The sequence below is a fragment of the Procambarus clarkii genome, chromosome 32 (genome assembly GCF_040958095.1).
Source record: "Procambarus clarkii isolate CNS0578487 chromosome 32, FALCON_Pclarkii_2.0, whole genome shotgun sequence".
NCBI lineage: Eukaryota > Metazoa > Arthropoda > Malacostraca > Decapoda > Cambaridae > Procambarus > Procambarus clarkii.
The window spans coordinates 27,212,750-27,231,192 of record NC_091181.1 but is presented as its reverse complement, the minus strand read 5'-3'; the positions used below and the strand labels follow the sequence as shown (position 1 = coordinate 27,231,192).

Below are 18,443 nucleotides of genomic sequence, written 5' to 3'. Positions count from 1 at the left end.
AGCTTTTTTTGGCTACCTAACCTAACCTTACCTATAAATATAGGTTAGGTTAGGTTAGGTAGGGTTGGTTAGGTTCGGTCATATATCTACGTTAATTTTAACTCCAATAAAAAAAAATTGACCTCATACATAGAGAAAAGGGTTGCTTTATCATTTCATAAGAAAAAAATTATAGTAAATATATTAATTCAGGAAAACTTGGCTTATTAGGCAAATCGGGCCTTGAATAGTAGGCTGAGAAGTGAGTTCTGGCTACTAGGTACGACATATATATATATATATATATATATATATATACATATATATATATATATATATATATATATATATATATATATATATATATATATATATATATATATATATATATATATATATATATATATAATATAAAAGTTTGTGAGGGTACCACCTCTGGTGCCAATGGGGGGACCCATAGCCTTGGAGAAGAAAATAAAAAAGTATTCAGAGAAGACCTTGTGGTTTCTCACTGAACACTAATATTATCTTCTCCTACCACCCCCATTCTTTTGTATTTACACACACATTATATATATATATATATATATATATATATATATATTTATATATATATATATATATATATATATATATATATATATAATGTCGTACCTAGTAGCCAGAACGCACTTCTCAGCCTACTATGCAAAGCCCGATTTGCCTAATAAGCGAAGTTTTCATGAATTAATTGTTTTTCGACTACCTAACCTAACCTAACTTTTTCGGCTACCTAATCTAACCTAACCTATAAACATAGGTTAGGTTAGGTTAGGTAGGGTTGGTTAGGTTCGGTCATATATCTACGTTAATTTTAACTCCAATAAAAAACAATTGACATCATACATAATGAAATGGGTAGCTTTATCATTTCATAAGAAAAAACATATTAATTCAGGAAAACTTGGCTTATTAGGCAAATCGGGCCTTGCATAGTAGGCCAAGAAAAGCATTCTGGCTACTAGGTACGACATATATATATATATATATATATTAGTATATTTTGGTAGCAGTCTTTCCTGTAGACATATATTATTAAATATGACCGAAAAAGTAAGATTAATAATTCTAACACGAATTTTCTCAATCTTTCGTACATTACGCTTCACTGTTGGAGGTAAATAAAAAATCACTTCTCCAAAATTCATTTTTATTTCTAGTCTGACGCGACACGGGCGCGTTTCGTAAAACTTATTACATTTTCAAAGACTTCACAAATACACAACTGATTAGAACGTATCTCTGATTTTATATCTACATTTGAGTGAGGTGGGAAGGGTGATGTGGCATTAACACAAGACAGAACAGGAGGGGATATTAATAGGGTATTAAAAGTATCAACACAAGACAGAACAGAAGCAATGGGTATTGAATAGAAGTGTTTGTAGAAAGCCTATTGGTCCATATTTCTTGATGCTTCTATATTGGAGCGGAGTCTTGAGGTGGGTAGAATATAGTTGTGCAATAATTGGCTGTTGATTGCTGGTGTTGACTTCTTGATGTGTAGTGCCTCGCAAACGTCAAGCCGCCTGCTATCGCTGTATCTATCGATGATTTCTGTGTTGTTTACTAGGATTTCTCTGGCGATGGTTTGGTTATGGGAAGAGATTATATGTTCCTTAATGGAGCCCTGTTGCTTATGCATCGTTAAACGCCTAGAAAGAGATGATGTTGTCTTGCCTATATACTTGGTTTTTTGGAGCTTACAGTCCCCAAGTGGGCATTTGAAGGCATAGACGACATTAGTCTCTTTTAAAGCGTTCTGTTTTGTGTCTGGAGAGTTTCTCATGAGTAGGCTGGCCGTTTTTCTGGTTTTATAGTAAATCGTCAGTTGTATCCTCTGATTTTTGTATCAGAGGATACAAAAATCAGAGGATACAACTGACGATTTACTATAAAACCAGAAAAACGGCCAGCCTACTCATGAGAAACTCTCCAGACACAAAACAGAACGCTTTAAAAGAGACTAATGTCGTCTATGCCTTCAAATGCCCACTTGGGGACTGTAAGCTCCAAAAAACCCAGTATATAGGCAAGACAACAACATCTCTTTCTAGGCGTTTAACGATGCATAAGCAACAGGGCTCCATTAAGGAACATATAATCTCTTCCCATAACCAAACCATCGCCAGAGAAATCCTAGTAAACAACACAGAAATCATCGATAGATACAGCGATAGCAGGCGGCTTGACGTTTGCGAGGCACTACACATCAAGAAGTCAACACCAGCAATCAACAGCCAATTATTGCACAACTATATTCTACCCACCTCAAGACTCCGCTCCAATATAGAAGCATCAAGAAATATGGACCAATAGGCTTTCTACAAACACTTCTATTCAATACCCATTGCTTCTGTTCTGTCTTGTGTTGATACTTTTAATACCCTATTAATATCCCCTCCTGTTCTGTCTTGTGTTAATGCCACATCACCCTTCCCACCTCACTCAAATGTAGATATAAAATCAGAGATACGTTCTAATCAGTTGTGTATTTGTGAAGTCTTTGAAAATGTAATAAGTTTTACGAAACGCGCCCGTGTTGCGTCAGACTAGAAATAAAAATGAATTTTGGAGAAGTGATTTTTGATTTACCTCCAACAGTGAAGCGTAATGTACGAAAGATTGAGAAAATTCGTGTTAGAATTATTAATCTTACTTTTTCGGTCATATTTAATAATATATATATATATATATATTTAATATATATATATATAATATATATATAATATATACTGTATATATATAATATATATATATATATAATTAATATATATATAATATATATATATAATATATATATATATATATAATATATATAATATATATAATATATATATATGTCGTACCTAGTAGCCAGAACGCACTTCTCAGCCTACTATGCAAGGCCCGATTTGCCTAATTAGCCAAGTTTTCATGAATTAATGTTTTTTCGACTACCTAACCTAACCTAACTTTTTCGGCTACCCTAACCTAACCTATAAAGATAGGTTAGGTAGGGTTGGTTAGGTTCGGTCATATATCTACGTTAATTTTAACTCCAATAAAAAAAATTGACCTCATACATAATGAAATGGATAGCTTTATCATTTCATAAGAAAAAAATTAGAGAAAATATATTAATTCAGGAAAACTTGGCTTATTAGGCAAATCGGGCCTTGCATAGTAGGCTGAGAAGTGTGTTCTGGCTACTAGGTACGACATTATATATATATATAATGTGTGTGTGTGTATGTATATATATATTCATACATACATACATACATGGAAAAATTTAACTTTTAGTAATATGTAGAATGTAATATATACAAGAAATATTTGGTTAAAAATACTGTAGGAAGGAAGTATGTGGATTTGCACAAATTGGTAGGAGAATGAGTGAAGTACTGCTTGGTGGGATACTGCAGGGGCAAGAACATGATGAGGATTTTCTAAATACTGTATAGAGTAATGGTGCTACATAGCCTTCCCAGCTTGGTGCCTTCTTTTGATAATTAGTTTCTAAATATAGAGTAAACAAAAGATAAAGCCAAAAGAATAGAGTATGTCGAGATTAAAAGGTATGTGAAGAAATTTGTTTAATATGATAAATGGTGAATGAGATATGAAGAAAATTATTCAGAAAATTGGAAGCTCTCTTGGAAAGAAGTAAGGAAGTGCAGCAGAAAATGAGAATGTTAAATGGTGAAGAGATGATTAAAATTAGGAAAGTGAATGTCTAATGGGTGGAACTTATGGAAGAGGTAACATGATTGGATGTGATGGTGTGAAAATAGTGCAATATCATATGAGAGCTTATATATACAACCCATCCTGGTGTTTAGGTAGTACTGTTTGCAACTATGTGGACCATTGTACATACATAGACCTAATTGACAATTAAATAGTAAAATTTGGCACTATGGTATTCACTTTATAGGGTTCAGAAAAAAATAAAGCTAAAAACCAAACTTAAATATTCCTAGGCCTAGTGTAGCATATATATGTACTATATTAGGCCTCAGATAGCATGTATTAGGCCTAGGAAGGTTAGATTAAGTTAAATTTTCTTGGCGATGTCAGTACAAAACCTTTTCCGGTTTGTCCAAATTCAATAGTTTCGATTTCTACTTTTGAATTGCCTTTTATGCCAATGTACGTATGTACAATGGTCCTCATTGTTACTATAAGTACTACCTAAAGAGGACGATGGACTGGTATATATCAATGGAAGATGTGAGTGGCTCTGTGAAGGAACAGAAATATGGGACAGCTTCAGGTGCTATGAAATATAAGCAGAAATAATTCAATGTTAAGAGGAAAAGGTAAAACAGTCAGTGTTGAAAACTTGCTGAAAGTCATCAAATATTGGTAATAGCCCAGCGGACTGGAAAATACCAATTGTACAACTATACAAATAGAGAAGAAAGCGGTGCATTGCAGTTAAAGTTGCACTGCACTGCACCCGGCTGAAAAGTCCCAGATTCAATTCCTGCAGTAGAACAGAAGCATTTAAGCACTGTTTCCCTTCACCTAATGTTCGCTTGATGGTAAATAGATATCTAGGAGTTAGCTGACTGTTGTGGGTTGCATCCTGAAGAAGATCAATGGTTGGCTTATGGGGGATCTCAATAAGACTAACAGACTAATCCCTGACTATAGGAACCATTAGGTGAACTAAGATAATGATGAGAAGAGTACAGTAAATTACTGAGAAATTGATGTGATAAGTTGGGTTCTATAGTAGAAGAGAGTATGTAGTTCAGACATTTTCATTGAGACTTTGCATTTATGGCCATGAAAAGTTAATAAAAGAATTTAGTGAATGATGAAGATGTATGGGATTGACAGAGTGCTGTGAAAAGTTTGTTTAGTAGCACTGCATATGCAAGAGTTAATGGTGTAATGAGAGATGTTTAATAATAATGTAAGTTTTTTCTTACTTTATTATATAAAATGTATTATTTACAGAGTAGTGTAATTGTCGAATCTACTTTAGCCGAGAAAGAAATGGGTGATGGATATGTGGTAATGCCTCACACCAAGAGCTTCACCCACATAACAGGATATTTACTAGCCTGGAGATTAGCTTTAGCAGCTCTCACCTATGCCTCTGATGCTAACCAGCACCAATACTCGACCTATCTTCGGTTAGTTCTGTGTCTGGTTAATTGTTATTTACCAAGGCAGCTTTGATCATGATGTGGTAAGTGTTACCACCTTTCAGGCCAATTGTGTTCTTATTTTTCACTTATATCTGCAAATGATCTTCCAATTTTGCATTCAATTTGAAACTTGGTAAGCCATATTTCTACCCTAAGAGCTATCTTAAGTGTACTGCTGCTTGGTACCAGGATCAAATTTTAGGCTTACAAATAGGTCAAACTTTAAGCAGGATGTTCTATATTTTGTACAACAATTTATTTTATTACATGTATTTCCATCTATTTACTTCCCATGGTATAAAAAAATATTATATTTAAAAAAGACAAAATTATTGAAAAATATATATAATGAACAAAGTGAATTGCATGATGGAACAGGCTGTGTGGACCAGGAACCTGAATTTTCCATTGAGACATTTAATAGAAAAGCCATGTGAAAATTATTTTTAAATTTACATGGCATTAGTAAAGATATGTTCATTCATTGTATTATACTTACTATACAGAACTGGTCATGAGAAGTAAGAATATTTGAAAAGGGTGTAAACTTAGTGGATAATAAATATAAATGGGGCACAATTATCATGTGAAAATAGATTATGATTAATCAGGGCCTCCCAAGAGTCGTCTAAACAGCTCACATGTAACATGTTGCTTCTAAGACACGCTGTACTGTTTTTATCATAGCCCATTCCTGTCATCATGCATTAGGTTATACTTTGTATTTCTGTGTTATCATTATTATTTATGGTGAATATATTCTTATATTATTTTATAGGCAAACGAATTTGCTCCAAAGACTTCTGCTAAATCTCTTCAAGTTGATGCCTCAAACTCCTCTGGTTAATGAAGGGACCAAGCTAGAGCAAACTGGAGATGACAAATCATTGTTAACAATATTCAACACTCAGCTTTATATCAGCCCTCTTGGTATGTTATAGATTGTAACATTTCACTAATAAATTATATAATAGATTCAAGAATTACAAATGTATTGAACTGTGCAGAACAGGTGACATGTACACATTTTCTTTTATTCTTCCTTTACCACATATGATCCACTCTTGCCTTAGGGATCATCTGATTGGGATAGTTCAGAAATCGGGCTTCAAATAAACATGATAAGTTCTTTTCTGGGGAAGCCCTTTCAGCTCCCCGGAGCTATCCAGGCTGATATGAATGTATTAGACCCTGGTATCAGTCAAAAGCATGGAGTTTTAGGCCTACCGGGGACCCATGAGACAGAACCTGGCCCCCCTCAGAGAGGCACGAGGAGCAATGGCCTATAGAAACCCTCCGTGTGGTTGGGAGCATTCTGTGTCTGCCATCGACCAGGTTAGGCACCCAGAAAGGTAGGCACCCCAGAACCTACTGGGGCGAAAACCCCGCCCCAGTAGGTTCTGGAAGTGAAAACCCCACCCCCAGGGGTTTTCACTTCTGCATTTTTCCGCAGACTGTCTTGTGCATTGTTTCATCTCCAGCCTGCTCATGCTCTGCTGATCCGTCCTGGTCGTTGGACCGGGTGCTCTCTTTTCTCTCTTCTCTGTTGTGGCCCCTTTGGTTCAGCATTGTTTGGTGAAAGCTCTTTTCTTGTTGGCATTAGCCTCTGGAGGTCGTGTCAAGGAGCTTCATGCTCTCCTCTGGTGCACGGGTGTTTTAGTCCTGGTGGTAGATTTGTTTGTTTGCAGCCGTCTCCTTCTTTTTTGGCAAAGAATGAGACTGCTGCTTTCCGGAGGGGTCCTTGGGTTGTTGATGCTTGGTTGGTCATGCCGGGGATGCATCATGTGTTGTGTCCGGTTGCGGTTTTCCACTATTACCTGCCCGCCAAGGCTTCGGTGGCCGGGGATGTGCATTGGGTTGATTTGGTTTCCCTTCTTCCCTGTTCTAGGGTTCTGGTCTTCCAGATCGTCGACAGGGTTCTTCGGTCTAGCCAGCCTGCGGTCTATCCTTGTGCCCACGATGTTCGTAAGTTTGCTGCATTGGCTGCCGTCTTCAGTAACATCTTTTGGGCTAACATTCGGGCATGGGGTTTTTGGAGATCGAACAGGGTCCTGGCAACTCACTACCTTGTCAATATTCCTGGGCCTAGTCTGGCCTGTGTCGCTTTGGGTCGGCAGTTGCATCTAGTTGTCTCAACTTCACGTTGAGGAGCGAGGGCTGACCGGCTCCCGGGTAAGTCCCTCTTGATTTTGTCTTTGGATAAGTAGCTCTAGGGAGCCAAAGGGGCTCCCCCCCAGAAAACTAGCATTGAATGTAATGAAACGCCATTTTCTGGGTGAGACCCGGAGGCTCCATGGCAACCCTCTTCCCCTCCAGTCGGCGGTTTTTCTTTTCACGAATATTGACATTCAGCCTCAGAGCTGCAGGTTGGATAGCGAGTGTGAAGGTCTGGGGCTTCCCTTCCTCCTGGGGTGGGCGGGTTGCACAGACGACGGCGCGGTAACGTGGTGACGTCATGCTCATTAGCTCGTTTTCATTTGGGGAGTTCTGTCCACTAGTTAGGCTTTCAGTAGCAATATTTTACCAGAATAGGGGTTTGTTTTGGGGCATCTACCTTTCTGGGCACCTTACCCAGTCGCTGGCAGACATAGAATGCTCCCAACCACACGGGGGGTTTCTATAAGCCATTGCTCCTCGTGCCTCTCTGAGAGGGGGCCAGGTTCTGGCTTGTGGTCCCTGGTAGGCCTAGAACTCCATACACTTGACTGATACCAGGGTCTAATATATTCATATCAGCCTGAATAGCTCAGGGGAGCCTCCAGGTCTCTCCCAGAAAATGGCATTTCATTACATTCAAAGCTGGTTTTTTGCCTATAATACACTGCACAAGATTTATTATCCTTCGAGTTGCTTTACATATTTGTACAAATTTTGCTTCCTCATTCATACCAAAGAAGTAGAACACAGTTTCGTATTATACAATAATAAATTTATTTCTGTTTCCAATTTATCTATATTTTCAGCAAATGCTACATCACAGCTGGTAGCTCAGCTAGCATGCAAGGCATATTATGAGTGTGTTAGCCGCATCCCTGCTGCAGTCAGACAGTGGTTTATAAGCCTGGACCGACACTATCAACCTATAGTTGATGGCTTTACCACTTTGTATGTCTCCCCACTGCTAATTAATCAAGAAATGTCTGCAATTACCAACTCTTCTACAAAGTTTGATAACATGACGGTAAGAACTCTGCACTGTTAGCGTTGCTGTAATTTTTTTGTTAGTCAATTGCAATTTGAGGCAGTTAAAAATACAGTACTGTACTTTGTATTGCAAAATATAAGATTAACTGCAACAGCACAATTTTATAAATGTACATTTATATGTATCTGCGCTTTCTTACAGGTGAAGGCTCGTCCAGGAGCTAGAGAAGTGGTGGCCACCTATTCCATAGACGAAACCAGTATGGAGTTAATTCTTCGTCTGGCTCCAAATCACCCACTCACTACAGTCACTGTTGATGACCATCGTAGGGTTGGGGTCTCTGTTGCCCAATGGCGAAATTGGCTGCTTGTAGTAAGTTGGATTTTATTCTCATTTCTTATCTAAAAGATAAAATATCAGGCAGCAAAATTGTTCAAAATTGTAGCACAATAAATTGCATATACATTACCGTACAGTATAATGATGCTTTTCACTTGTTTATACAGTACAAGATATTGTCAATTTTGATGAGAAGATTAGCATTCATGAGGATTAGACCAAAAAACAGGAATATAAATGGGTATTGACAAACAAAAACTTATAAAATAGATCATCCATTTTAAATCTTTTAAACTGAAGTGTCACTAGGTCACTACAACCACTGAAGTGGTTGTGGTGACTTAGCTATCCCTGGTTGGGATATCTTGGTTTGATGATAATAATAATAATTCATTGTATCAGGTGACAGGCAGCCAGTGTATTTTTATACACACGTTAAGCTTATATCGAGGTCCCGAACAGTTAGTACTTGATTCAGCTGTACATACTGTATACTATTATTAGAACAGTTCAGGGACAATTTGCTTGTCATGTGTAGCTGATACATGGACTTATAACAACATGTTCCATGTACTGAATTGGTAATGCTTCCCAAATGATTTCCTTGCATTGGGTGTTAGGTACACCCCATTGAACCTGAATGTGTTCTGAACTGACTGAACTCTTACATTACATGTTGTGATGCCTGGTGTGTTTCCATAGAGCACGTCGGCACCAAACCTGCTTCACCCTGGGCTGCTGTGTTTTTGGTGCTCAGTGCATCCCCATCGAGCTTGCCTAAAGTACCAACTTCTTTGCATTCAAATTTCGTGCTCAGGTGACTTGCTCGCCTTTGATGCATAACATGTACCGAGTAATCAACGTCATGCTCAGTTTTCCATGTTCTTGATGCTAGGCTGGAGAGTTCCTGGATTCATTTCCACCCCACCTGTGTTCTCTCCTTTCTGTGTGGTTCCCATTCATTGCATATGTTCAGAGGCAGTTGCCTACCAGATGTATTAGTAACTTTTTCTGTGGGGAGCCACTATGGCTCCCTGGAGCTATTGTGCTAATATGTGATACATTAGACCTAGGCATTAGGGGCTTTGACAACCATAGCGCAACTCCATAGTCTCCCGGGACTGGAGACTGTTAGGCCCCAGTCGGTTAGGGGTTATGCCCCAGTCGGGCCTAACCCTGACCGGGGTTAGGCATCCAGAAAGGTAAGCATAACAAAACAAACCCCACATGGTAAGAAAATTACAACTAAAAACCAAAAATTGAAGCAGAGACTCCCTCTGGTCCCAAGGAAACGAGGAAACGTCACACTCCACCACCACGTCGCTCGTCCGCGCAGCCCTCCCCTCCCCACACTGGCTACCTAGCATTTCAGTTCATTCACTAATGTGGTCAGGGGTGGACATCTTCTCTGGCCTCGAATTCCAGGCGGACAGCCTATCTCGGTTCATCCCCTGTCCACGGAATGGAAAGTTGACGCAAACTCTTTCCGTTGGCTCTGCCAGATGTACGAACTCCCGGACGTGTACCTGTTCACGTTGGCTTGGTCTCGGCATTTCCCGATGTATGTGGCACCCTTCCTAGACTGCGAGGCTGTCACAGTGGATGCCTTTCGGCCAGGTTGGTCAAGGTGGGATTATCTGTACTGTACCTCTTTCCCCTAGTCCAGCTGTTGCTTTGGGTTCTAGCTCGGTTGGAGTCCTACCAAGGGAGAGTAGTCCTCATGACCCCTTGGTGGCCACGAGGACTGGTGGCCATTTTCTGCGGCTCAGCCTCTTCCAGCAGGTCGGACCAACCCAATACATGGCTGGTTCAGTCTTCTCCACTCTTTGCGTCTTGTCTTTTTTACGCGGGTTTATCACCATTTGTATGGCGATCAGGTGGCTTCGTTCATGGTGTCCCACCTGAGAGCTTCGTCTCAGTGACAGTATGAAGTTTACTGGCATTCTTTCCGCCATTTTCTCTGTCTTCGTAGGTTGTGTTCTATTTCTGATCGGGTTGTCTTGCCCTTTCTGTCTTAGCTTTTTCAGGACCGTCATTTGATGCCTAATTCTGTCACCCTGTATCGTGCAGTGCTGGCAGAGCCACTCTAGCTTGCATTCTGGGTGGATGTCACTTCTGCCCCGTTCTGTAAGCTTCCTCGTGCTTTGTTTCACCAAAGTCGGTCAATCATCGGCTATCTAGAGAACGTAACGAAACTGATGCCTGCTCCTGTGCAACCTGAGCTGTACTGGTCCTTGGACAGGGTGCTCTCCTATCTTTCCTCTCCTCGGTTTGTGGTGGCCCCTTCGGTTCAAGATTGTTTTTCCAAGGCTCTGTTTCTGTTGGCATTGCCTCTGGGGGTTGGGTCGGTGAGCTTCATGGTCTCCTCCAGCACAGGAGTTTCTGCTCTTTCGGTCCTGGTGGTCGGTTTGTTCGGTTGCAGCCTTCTCCTCCTTTCCTGATGAAAAATGAGACAGCTGCTTTCTGGACGGGTCCTTCAGTCATTAATGCTTGGTTGGTCAGGCCGGGGATGCATCATGTGTTGTGTCCGATTTCGGCATTTCGCTGTTATTTGAGCATTTTGGCTTCGATGGCTAGGGATTCGCTTTAGGTTGATCCGGTTTCCTCGTTCCCTGTTCCAATGTTTGCTGTGTTGGCTGTTGTGTCTGGCAATATTTCCTGGGCTGATATTCGGGCACAGGGATTTTGGAGGTCGGCAGGGTCCTGGCCGCCCGATATGTGGTTAAAGTTCCTGCTCCTGGCCATTCCTGTGTTGCTTTGGGTCGCAGGTTACAGCCAGTTCTCTCAACTTCGTGTTGAGTGTGTGGCGGCCGTCTCCCGGGCAAGTCCCTCCTTTTCATTATCTTTGGTTATGTAACTCCAGGGAGCCGTAGGGGCTCCCCACAGAAAACCAGTGTTAAATGTAATGAAACACCATTTTCTGGATGAGCCCCGGAGGCTCCCTGGCAACCCTCCCTCCCTCCGATCGGCGTTTTTTTCGCTTTGATTGATGCTGAGCTTCCAAACTGGAGTGCTAGGTAACTGGCTCGGGGACGTCCGGGGCTTCCTCTTCCACTCCCACTCTTGGGAAGGGGAAGGCTGCACGGACGAGCAACGCGGCAATGGAATGTGACTTTTGCTCGTTTCCTTGGGATTGGAGGGAGGTCTGCCTCTCTTTTCAGTTTTTAGTTGTAATGTTCTTACCATGTGGGGTTTGTTTTGTTATGCCTACCTTTCTGGGTGCCTAACCCCGGTCAATGGCAGATAAGGAAAAACCCCAACCACAAGGGGGTTTTCCAGGGCCATTGCTCCTTACACTTTTCTGAGGGGGCCAGGTTCTGGCTTGTGGTCCCCAGTAGGCTGAACTCCATAGACTAATGTCCCAGTCTAATGTATCACATATTAGCCCGATAGCTCAAGAGAGCCTCCAGGGCTCGCCCAGAAAATGGCGTTTCATTACATTAAACGCTGGGTTTTTTAATTTCTGTAATAAGGCTCCTCTAACCAGAGAAGGGAAGCCTATTAGGCTTATTGAGATCTTCCTACCCAATGATAGACCTACCCTAGAATGCAACAATAACTCCCAGAGACCTGTTTACTGCCCCATAGTTGTGCAGGAGTGATAAGCTACCCCCCACATAATTTATCAATGTTTCTAGCAGTTATTTAGCAGAGCAGATAAAATACAAATCTGTGCCTGGTACCTAAAATAGTGCTAACATGTTTAATTTCTGGAAAGTTTGCACTCAAGGGAATGTTTATTCCCTCATCATTTTATATAATTTTACCCCTAACCTAACAATCCAAATGGTTGGGGACCATTCCCTCCCTCAGTCCAATCCCAAATCCTTATCCTCATCCCTTCCAAGTACTATATAGTTGTAATGGCTTAGAACTTTTTCCTGGTAATTACCATTCCTTACCTTTGTAGTTGCCTAACAAAATCTTACATTAATCAAGTAAAGATATTTCACAATAAAAATTGTATTATTTCAGATGAATACTATGCTCTCGCATCGCAATACACCCTTGTTACAGTCATTAGTGTTTTGGAAACAAAATGTTGACCAAAAGTTTGAAGGCATTGAGGAATGCTTCATCTGTTACTATGTCTTGCACGGGACAAATCATCAACTACCAAAACTTCTTTGCCGAACTTGCAAGAAGAAGTTCCATTCAGCATGCTTGGTAAGGATACAAACTGAGAATATTGACACAGTGAGAACAGGAAATAAAATTTAATTGCATTTTGTTAGCTGATATGAAGAATGAGAGACAAATTAGTGTTTATACAAGGTATAGTTTCAGAACATATATTATTTTTCCTGTGTTTTATTCTGATGTTATTTTATTATTTTGTTACTTTTTATTTAATATATGAACATTTTGTTTTCATTATAAGATGTTGGTCCTCAGTATGTTCAAAATGTGCATGTAGTTATTACTATATGAATTTAGTCATTCGTAAGAATTTTCCTATTAATTCAGTAAATGTTTGTCACTAGTGTCCATACAGTTAAACTGCATCCATTCTGTAGATATCAGTGTTACTGGACGTCAGTATGAGTAGGGTTGTACTAGTAGATGCATGTGATGATACTCCCTTGAATTACTTTATTCAGATAGTACAAAAGTTTTAACTTAAAATAAAGTCTAACAGTATTTCTCATGTGCTATCAAGGGAGCCCTCTTGTGGCTCCCTGAAGCAGTGGTGCTGAGATAACTTCCTAATACTTAGCCACATCAGTCATAAATGTCCATTGACTTAAGAAAACCAGAGCCAGAACCTGGCCACTATCAAAGAAGTACAGGGAGCAGGGAGATTGTTACAAATCACCCTCACCAGGAAAGTATCCTGAAAGGAGATGAGACAAAGCATACAACTTCAAGGTTCATGAAAAATGGAGCACCGAAACAACCAACACATGCCACAAAAGAATCACTCAAAATGGAGTGGTTCATTCGAAGCTGGGTGTAAAACACCTTCTTGCATATATGCACATACACGCCAGCCAGCAGTTTCTCGGCCAAGCTGGCTTCCCTCGTTCAGTCCTGTTGCTGATGCAAGGTGTTCTACACCTTGCCTTCCCTAACCATTTAGTCATCTAAGTTCCACTTCTTCTCCAAGACGAGTGCTGGCCATCGTGTGGGGATTTTTTTATTAACATATTGTTCCTACTTTTTTGGTATTTCCTTCAAGAGGGGGTTTTTAAGCCTCACTCATAAGTGAACTTTTTCTGCACTTTGAGCTGCATGTGTTTACAGCTGTCTTACCCTAGACACTCGTCTAGCATTGCCCTTGCATTGTTAGAATTACAGTACTTCTCTGTTGTGTTCATCAGTTCACCCCTGAGAGGCCAGGCCACTTGGGGTGCAGCCTTTTCAAGGTAATCCATTAGTCATTGACTCCTCTGCAAAATCTTGTGGTTGGGGGCTTTTTGTTTTGTTGTGGAGTGTATTAAGGTGTATATGCTTGGTTTATACAGTACTCCACGGATGCCCATCGTAGCCAAGTTTTTTACAGGCTGCATTCAGTGTGTTCTGGCAAACGTCCCTAATGCCTGGGTGTCCTGAAGGTTAGTCACCTTCAGGCCGTAGCAACTCCCCTGCAGGCTATAACATAGCTCGTCGTGGACCAACTCATCGAGCCCACTCTTGCTACATGTTAATTTGAAGAGTGCTTTGCTACTTACTGACGATCATTTGGTCTCCGCATGCTGTCTGTTGGGTCAATGAAACCTTCAACCGCGAGTCCTGTGACAGTTGTGCTCATCAAGTCTTATCAGAGTCTGCCTCGGGACAGGAGGGTTTTCAGGCAGTAGTTGCTTCATGGTCTGTTTTTCCCGGCCCGGAGATAGCCCGGAGTTGGCCCCATGGTGCTTAAGTATCTAATTTTGGAAGAGGGTGAATTCCACCTGGTCTAAGTTTGCTATCTTCCTTTCCCTGCTGGTGGCTTGCACTCAGGGTCTGGTCTTTTCTCCTGGTTCAGACTACAAAACGTCTGAGGATTTCAGAGTCAGGTCAAGGTTTAGCTGTGCATGTAGCTCAGCTAACTCCAGGGGCATCTTCATGCACCTGAAAGACAAGCACATGAGACATCCTTTTCCACAGGGGATGCACAGCCTTTGCAACAATTGCCTGGCTCCAATCCTGCTCTGTTGGATAGTGCCTCTCATCCAACAGGCATCAGGCATGGAATACTATGCTACTCCAAGGCCATCATTGCTGGACCCCAGGGCTGGGAGAAGCATGAGGAAGGGGGGGGGAGTCCCCGAGTGCCCTCTAACCGCACATGGTTTTTAGTTCTATCCGATGAAGGTCATTTGCTCCAAGAGGAGGATCTCTCCTGTCCCCCCTTTTTTTTATTAGCTTGATACTCGGCTGCACTTCTGAGTGCCATTCGGTTCTTTGGAATAATTTTTCTGGAGGTTTTCGTCATTCCTCCTTTCACTTTCATTGGCACTTGTGAACATTTTTTGGTTCCTCGTGAATGATTAGGACCTTGTTTCCCTAATACACCTGTCATCTTTCGAGTTTGGGTTAGCTTCAATTTTTTGGCTGAAAGACAAAAAGGTCCCTGATTCATCCTGGCTTGCTGACACTTCCCTCTTTTTCCTGGAAGCTTGGCAGGGCTTCTGCTGAACTCGGCACTTGAGTGGCAGGAAGCAAGTTCGTTCTTTCAGAGGTTCTTAGGCACTTGAGAACTGCTTGTTTGCTCTGGTGCTCTCTAAGGACGTGAGCAAGTGGCAGCGCCGTGTGCAGCTGCCTGTGTTCACTGGAGCCCTTACCACTTATGATCACAGGGCTTGTTTCCACTTGGCTACCATGTTGTACATCTGAGTGCTCATTGAGCTGTTCTCAGATCATCACCATGGTGGCTTGCATGTTCTTTCTTCTGTCCCCCAGTATGACCACCTTGCTGCCTGCAGTTCTGGCTTTGGGGGTGCTGCCAAGGAGGTGGTGCAGGCTTTTTACTTGGCTTATCTCATGTGTCATTTGGCTGTGCTGGCCCAGTCTTTAGATTCAGCCGGATCCTTAATGCTTTTGTCTGCCTCCCTCTTTTTACACCACCTCTTTCCTAACACCTCAGTCAAGTACTTTTGCAGTTCACTGAGGTGTTCTCTTCTCTGCCTTCCAAGCAGAGAATTTTGGCTTCTCAACTTGGAGGCAGTCCAGTAGAGTTGGGGCCTCCTTGGTATTTGCACAGGTCCTTTTGCAGTTCACTCCTTTGGCAGGGCTGTGGGATGCTGACTGACCCATTTTGCCAGTTCCTGTTCCCACGATCCATGGGCTTCTTGGATTCTTTCCCAAGGTTTCTGGTGGAATTTGAACTTGGCAGACCTACTGTACAGACCTACCTTTTTTTTTTTTTTTTTTTTTGAGATATATACAAGAGTTGTTACATTCTTGTACAGCCACTAGTACGCTTAGCGTTTCGGGCAGGTCCCTGGAATACGATCCCCGCCGCGAAGAATCGAAATTTTCAATCTTTCAGGTTTTACAGGTTCATTCCTTGTCTTACCTTCTGCATGGTTCAAGGTTCTGGGACTGGTTAGGATTTCTAGTGGGACATCATCACCACTGTGTTCACTAATTTTTTCTTATCTGATATTTGGGCTTGGGGTTTTGGGACATCTAACAGGGGTCTTGGTGGCTATGTATCTGATCAGTGTACCTGGTCCTATTCAGGCTTCTGTTGCCCTGGACCAGATTTCCAAGACTGGTGTTTCTTTTTCAGCTTTAAAGCTGCCACCTCTCTTCCTTCTTGGTAGATCCCATTTTCCCTTTTTTGTTGTTAGTTAGCTTCAGGGAGCAACCAATGGACTCCCCCCAGAAAATAAGCATCGACTGTAATGAATCTCCCCTTTTTGGGTGAACTCCGTGGCTCCCTGACTCACTCCCCTTCCCTTTACTAAATGCACCAGTTTATGGCTCATCAGCAACAGACTGAGCATAGGATACCTGATTGGCCAGGATGCTGGCAGCTATGCACTTGCACACTATCCTCTTGAGGACATCTTGAGATGATTTCGGGGCTTAGCATCCCCGCAGCTCAGTCCTCGACCAGGCCTCCTTTTTGTTACACATCCCCAGGAAGCAGCCTGTAATAGCTGTCTTAACTCCCCAGGTACCTATTTACTGCTAGGTGAACAGAGGCATCGGGTTGAAAGAAACTGCCCATTTGCTTCCGCCTCCACCGGGAATTGAACCCAGAACCTTAAGACTACAAATCCCAAGTGTCCACTAAGCCTTCAGGCCTCCTAAACACTAGGGGGCGTTTCATACCCAGCTTTCGGTGAATCATTTCGTTTTGAGTGATTATTTTGCAGTGTCTGTTGGCTGTTTCTGTGCTTCATTTTCATGAATCATGCAGCTGTATGTTTTGTTTTTTCTACTTTTTATATGCTTTCCTCATGAGGGTGATTGTAACAATTCCTTGCTCACTGTGACAGGGAGTAGGGGATGAGGTATTAGGAATTAGAGACCAGAGCCAGGTTCTAGCTCTGGTCTCAGGTAGGCCATCAGGATGCCTATGACTGATGTGGTTAACCATTGCATTGGGAAGTTAACTCGGCAACATAGCCTCAAGGAGTCACCAGGGCTCACCCAGGAAGGAGGATTTTATTAGATTCAAAGCTGGGTTTTTACTAGGTAAAAGTAAAAGTAATTTCAAAGTAAATTATTAAAATAGAATTTTATGATTGAGTTTTTTATTGTTTTCATTTAATAGCTCACCACCTTATAAAAAAGAATAGTATTATTATTGAAGTGATATCAATCTTTCTTAATTTACTTTTTTATGAAGCCATTTTTTTTAATGCTAAATATGTTAATACTGTTTTCTCTCTACACAGTATAAATGGTTCAACAGCAGCAACAACTCGACCTGTCCACTCTGCCGTAGTCTGTTTTAGAGCAGGTAGAATAGGAATGTTTCATAAATATCTATTACTGTTCTTTAATTTTCAAGCAGCTTAGAAGAATGATATCAGCTGGAATTATATTAATACCTGCTGTGTATATAATCTTGATCAACCAGAAGAATATTAGTATTAGCTAAAAATAAATTTGATTACCATATTGTAAATATATATTACTGTGTTTCAGTTGATTCATACATCTGTCATACAGATTTTATTCATGTAAATATGACATATTGTATCACTTAAACTTGATTTGTAAATCTATAAAAATGGTACATTATATATAAAAAAAACATGTACAAAATGTTTTATTTTAATCTTTGGCAACACTCATCATTTTGATAAATACTGTACTGTACCGTATAGCTATATGAAACTTGGCACTAACGAATAAAAGGAAATGTAATTTTCTATACTACAGTATAAACTGAATTTTTTGTAGGTTAAGTCTGTCCTCATCACTTCTTGACCAAATGTGCCTTGTCAATTGTTTGGTATGTTTTGTAAACATAAAATAATATATTTAATATATAGTTTTCCTTAAAATGTATTTTGCTTGTATTCAGTAAAAGACTTTTGTGATGTGTTTTGTAACTCAAATGTGTAAACCATGAAAACTTATATTCAAAGAGTGAATGAGCTGTGAATAATGAAAATATCTGGAGTGTTAGTATATATATATTGCTTCTAATCAATCATGAGTTGGTATTGTATTCTTGAAAAATATCTGTATAGTGATTGTACTTTGACATTATAAATAATGCATATGGAACTATGAAATCTACGAAAGTATTCCTTATCCATATCTGGAAAAGTCGAGGAATGTTTGTAAACACTTGCACTCTGTCATTTAGTGCATCCACTCTTAGTTCTAAATAAAAATTATATATTAAA

At 40.6% G+C, this 18,443-nt stretch overlaps 1 protein-coding gene across 2 annotated transcripts in view; it reads left to right on the top strand.

Annotated features, from left to right (window-relative positions):
• The window catches only part of LOC123759309 (E3 ubiquitin-protein ligase listerin), a 71,727-nt gene extending 53,284 nt beyond the window's left edge, over window positions 1-18,443 (top strand). For both annotated transcript variants that reach the window (XM_045744195.2, XM_045744196.2), the window contains exons 20-25: window positions 4,969-5,147; window positions 5,941-6,092; window positions 8,126-8,343; window positions 8,509-8,679; window positions 12,622-12,813; window positions 17,481-18,443. In XM_045744195.2, coding sequence (XP_045600151.1) covers window positions 4,969-5,147; window positions 5,941-6,092; window positions 8,126-8,343; window positions 8,509-8,679; window positions 12,622-12,813; window positions 17,481-17,540 — 972 coding nt within the window. In that variant the 3' untranslated portion in view covers window positions 17,541-18,443. The remainder of the gene's footprint in view (window positions 1-4,968; window positions 5,148-5,940; window positions 6,093-8,125; window positions 8,344-8,508; window positions 8,680-12,621; window positions 12,814-17,480) is intronic.